General features: G+C 33.4%; 1 protein-coding gene across 1 annotated transcript in view; it reads left to right on the top strand.

Moving 5' to 3' along the window:
• Window positions 1-239: 239 nt before the first annotated feature.
• Window positions 240-5,669, top strand: part of LOC110092620 (protein FLUORESCENT IN BLUE LIGHT, chloroplastic) — a 23,827-nt gene continuing 18,397 nt past the window's right edge. The window contains exon 1 of the mRNA XM_020817259.2: window positions 240-521. Coding sequence (XP_020672918.1) covers window positions 410-521 — 112 coding nt within the window. The 5' untranslated portion in view covers window positions 240-409. The remainder of the gene's footprint in view (window positions 522-5,669) is intronic.

Genomic DNA, 5,669 nt, shown 5'->3' on the forward strand with positions numbered 1-5,669 from the left:
TGCCCCTTAATTTTATTAAATTATTCTCTTTCTTCCCTATTTCACATGTTGTATGAGGTCTTCATTATCCGGTTCTTGTAAAATAAACCTCTTGGCGTTCAGATAACACAAAATTTGAGTCCGTGCATCTGATTGGTTTGTTTTGGATATTCGAGAAATTCAGATGATTATTATTAAATAATTCAATTTGTTTGCCACTCAGGTTAATCAATTTCTCTACTCTCATGCTCCATAAAACCCTACAAATTTATGGCAGTAACATTGACGATTCGAATCCTCTCCGATCGTAATTAATTGCATATGTGCGCTTGCTCGTTAAATTTTACGCAAATTTCGGGCCATTAAAGGCCCGCCGCACAAGGTTATTTTTTAGCTCCGGGAAATCTATCCACAAATTTTATCCACTGCCATGGTAGCGCTCATCCGCTGCTTCCACCCGCCACCGCGCTCGAGGTCCGGGGAGATTTCCCGGTGGGCCTGCTCCCCGCCGTTCGAATTTTCCGTTGGTGCCCCTGCCTCTGGTCAGTAAGCTTGCTTTTATGTTTTGTCTGGTTTAATTTGGAATAATTTGGAATAAGACCCATAGAACTTTTTCTGAAGGTTGCTTTATATGTTGTTTTAACCGCTTTTTTGTTACTTGGAGTTTCAAGAAAGGTGAAATGTCGAAGATTTAGTGAGGTGTATTCGCAAACATTGCATTTTTTACTCCCTGTTCTTAGATCTGTGCGTTTTTAATGGTTTCCTACAGTGAGCACTGGGGAGTTTGAAAAAGCTCTGGTATGCAGTTTTCTCTTTTAAGTTCAATTACTTATTAAGATCTCAGAATAACATGGATATTAACTTGAAGGCAATATGCCTGGTTTGTCAAGAGCTCAACCTGTCCACAAACATTCAGTATTGAAAGATAATGGGACTTGTATTCTATAATTTTATTTCAGAAGTTCTGTATGCTGCATCCCTCTATACTCCCCAGAGAATTTGCGGGGTAGATGCATTAGTATAGTATATAGTTAACCAACATATTTTATGTTAATAGTTGTGTGTCAGCCAAAAATCTTACAAACCGAGTAAGTATGAGAGATTTGCACTCATCCAAGCTTTAGTGCTCTGGTCATGTATGAATTCTTAAGAAGATAGAGGTGTTATATATGAAAAATTATAAATAAAAACATGGGGTCTGACCTAGATGTGCAATTAATGTAGATTGAGTACAAAGGTTTGTTCCCCACTAGACGGTCCGATCTAGTCCAATGTCTTCTCCACTTATGGGCAATGCTTGCTTGATAAATTATTTGTGTGGTAGTTAACACCACCTTTAGTGTATGTGGGATGCTAGACTATCTGCTCATGAGTATGCAAATGACCTATACATTGCTACCTATGTGACCTCATTTATCTACATTTTTTTTGTAGCGTTAAAACATCAAATTATTGCTTCATCTCTTGTGAACCATTCATATCTTAATACTCCTCTTTCAGTGAAGAATATGTCCATTAAAATAATAATAATAGGCATTGGTGCCAATGTTTGCCCAATCCAAATTAAGTTACAAAGAACTGCATAAATTTCTATCAATACACTGCAAAACAGCAATCTGTCATAGCCATTACATTTATGATGCTCTGATCAATGATCTATTATACTCAAATCACTGGTCAAAGGCAATGCCTACTGTGAATGCCAAAGATAGACATCTTTATGTCGGATAAGAGATTTGTGAGAAGATTATATTGAGAGAGGATATAAAAGAGAGGCTCCTAGGTATTTGAAAAAAATTCTTTTTTTATTTGGCCTCTGCATTTAAATAAGAGTCATCAATGGAACGTCCAATGTGGCCATCATAATTCACCCTATATCGAAAAATGATCTTAGTTGTGTGTATTGCTGAATATCTTGTGTGACTAAGTAGGCTAATTTGCATGGGCATGAAATGGGGAATTGTATAACATGGGACCTAGTTTGGACAAATGGGCCAAAAGTACTTTCTTTTTACGTTGAACCTAGATAACTTGACCACTTAGCTTGCTTGACATAACCAACTTGACACCTGTGAAGCACCTAATCTCGATCGCAGTATTAGTTCCACAACTCCAAAAACTTCCTTGTTTGGATAGTTGAAGTTAAATTTGGCTAAAATGAATTTGTGAATATAAATGTTGGAAGGGGCCTTGTGTAAGTGCAACAACCTTAAGGTGTTTCAGAACATCCTTGAACATCGAAAGCACATACATCTTGCATGGACGAGAGGTTATTGTCGATGAAGGCGAAAGCATCTCCAACAGTGATTCACATAGTATATTGAGATGGAATAGGAGATCCTATAAAGAAAATGACATCTAAAAAAGCTAGGATGAGATTAACAAGCTCAAATCTACATTGCAAAGTGCTATTCACATGATATTTGTATGAAAGAAATAAGAATGGTTATTGAAGATTCACCTAGAAAACGAATCATTATTTGCGAAAAAGATTCTATTGTGAAGAGTTCATAAAATCTATTTAAATCATAACCAAAGAGACGAACATATACCAGTGGAGAAAAATAGATGTACAAATTGATAAATGAATGCACAATGAATCTCCTCCCAAAAAGAAAAAGAGAATAAATTATAGGTTCCTCTTGGTGGGAATATTCTTCCAGACATAGCAAACCTCTCTCTTTCCCTTTCTCTCTCTCTCTCACACACATTGTGCTCTCTTGCATATGCATAATTTTCATTTCCTTAATTTAGTAGAATCTGCCTACCTTACCCTTCTAAGTACTAACATTTCTATTCCAAAATTGAATGTCTAAATCTTTGATGACCTCGTTGAGGTGGTGTTAATAGAGAACATAGGGTTAGGTGAATAGGATGAGTTGAGAAACCTTTCATTCAATAGGACCTCAACGTTTAGTCATCAGGGAAATTTCTGGGGGCATGAATGTTTTGAGTGGCTTGATTAGATTTATTCTCCTTCTGAGAAGATCGACCCTAATAAGTTCTGTCTTACAATAGTATTCATGAATAGAGGACAATAGAATACTGCCACCTAAAGTCCCTATTGAAATAGTTATTGAAAGAGACATCTCAGTAGTTCCTAGCAGAATCATGAAAATGCACGAAAGTAGAGCTATTGGTTGACACTGTAGCAAGGCACGTTCCTTACAAGAGTTGATGGAGCGGTCCTGTGCCCTTAGGTTCTAAGTCACAAACAACCAAACTAAGTGTAAATTTATACCCATTGAATTCCATTTGGTTCTCAGCGTTGGAATGGATAAATTGCTCATCCTCAGCAGTCCTCAGTTATTTATGAACAGATTCAACAATGAATTTTAGACAGAGGAGAGGATTTATTATGGGGCTTGGAAAACTTGCTGTTAAAAGCCATGAATTTTAAGAAGATGACTATTAAATACATGCCATGAGAAGAGAAATAGCCGGCCAACTTAGCAGATATTCTTGTCCAAGTTAAAAGGAATATTGAAGGTAAGGATTATGAATTGAAAATTCACTATCAACCCTCTAGGCCTGTAGGGAGCTCCTTCCCAGCTATTGGCAAAATGCATCTCTCTTTGGCATACATACTAGAACCACTCACTTGGTTGAATTCTTTTAGTTCACTACAAATGTTCGAACAACAATTTTGATTCATTAGAGTTATACCGATGGAGCAAACAAAATGGTTAGAGCATGAGCGAAGTCCTCGACTTGCTCGGGAAAATCAGACTTGACTTATTTCACCAAGCCCATTAGCTGAAGAGGAAAGCCTTTCATTCTCAAGCTCTTACATAGGCCTAGAGAATTTTTGTTGGGGGAACTAGCCCTCTTAAAACTTGAAGCTAATGATAGAATAAAAAATCTTTTCAAGCTATGGCCTAGCTGGGATAGCCCCTCTATTTCTAAAAACTTGTTAGGTCTTAACATATCTCAAGTTTAGAAGGCAATACTACTTGGCAACTAAGGACGCGATGACATGATTGATCTCAACTTTCGAGCTCAAAAGTCAAGGTCAAATAAATTTCTTTTGTACTCGTAAGAGAAAATTTCACAAACAAGTAATTATAAGTAGTAAAAACAAGTGAAAGAAATTAAATAATATTATGAAATCTTAACAATAATTAACATGGAGGCAATAACAATAACTAATAGAAGAAAAATTGAAAGAACCATTACAAAATCAAAAACTACCCAAACCTAATGGAAATACGAGTAAAAATTACAAAATAAACTAAAAAATAGCAATTGAATTACTATTATGGAAAAAGTTTGCCCTTGCGATGATGGACTATTAAGCAATAAGGTAGAAATTGTTATAAGAAAAAAGTTTTATAACAAATGAGTTTGATAATTCAAATCTAATAAGCAACTCCTATTTATTAAAGCATAAATGGTAAGATTTTAAGGCATGTATCATAAATAATAATAGATGCACAATTTATTATGTAATATTAGTTTAGTGAATGCCATCAATCATCAGGTTAGATTAATATTGTCACAATCCAGCTTGGAGGCTCGAATTAACAAGATAGAAATTAATTGTTATTTAAATTTGTATACTTACTAATTTTTTTCCAATACACCGAAAGTACCACTAAAACCTCAAATGTATTTTTAAAGTAAAATAATATAAATACATTTCTCTCGTAGCGTTGCGCTTATGGTACACGTTTTTTCTTCATCCACTCATTTAATTATTTGGATAATATCTGTGTACATTTGCAAATATAGAGTGAGTCATATACAACTTGATGAGTACACAATGCTTCTAAATTATAATCATACAAGACGTTTTGATCAACATGCATGCTTGCTATAAAATATAAAATAAATTTATTTAATAAAATTTAAATTTGGAAATGATTATCTATCAATTCTTATGTAATACACATATTTCGTCATAACATTTTCTATAAATAGTACCAATAAAGGTACTTTTATTTTTATTTTCTTTTACCTAACATTTTTCAGAACCATTTTCATTTCACGTGCATTTGTATGTTACGTAGCTAGTACTATAGGGAGTGTACTCCATTCAATCATGCAAATGCAAGTATTTTTACTTAATAACTTTATTGAATGCTCTATATCATTTTATAATAAACAATGTATGATTTGTGCTAAATTATATAAGTCTATGTCATTAAGTTCAATACGATCAATTTTATTTAACATAGTCACATAGATAACACAAGTAATTTGCAATAATGAGAAGCAATCAAATGCATTTAGAAGAGCCAACACCATTTTTAGTAACATGATTACTCATCCCAAATCTAGATATTTTGATACTTCACTCTTACTTTGAAGTTGATAGATTTAACATCTATATAAAGGAATTTTTTATCGCAATTTTATTTAACATAGTCACATAGATAACACAAGTAATTTGCAATAATGAGAAGCAATCAAATGCATTTAGAAGAGCCAACACCATTTTCAGTAACATGATTACTCATCCCAAATCTAGATATTTTGATACTTCACTCTTACTTTGAAGTTGATAGATTTAACATCTATATAAAGGAATTTTTTATCGTTAACATTTTAAATGATAAATTACTTGTAAATTCTCTCACTTGATATTTCAAATTTTCCTTTTATTATTTCAGATAAATTAAACACTAATTAAATCTCATATATTATTGAATTTTAAAACATATGCTTTCTATATATATATATATATATAT

The sequence above is a fragment of the Dendrobium catenatum genome, unplaced genomic scaffold (genome assembly GCF_001605985.2).
Source record: "Dendrobium catenatum unplaced genomic scaffold, ASM160598v2 original_scaffold_211366, whole genome shotgun sequence".
NCBI lineage: Eukaryota > Viridiplantae > Streptophyta > Magnoliopsida > Asparagales > Orchidaceae > Dendrobium > Dendrobium catenatum.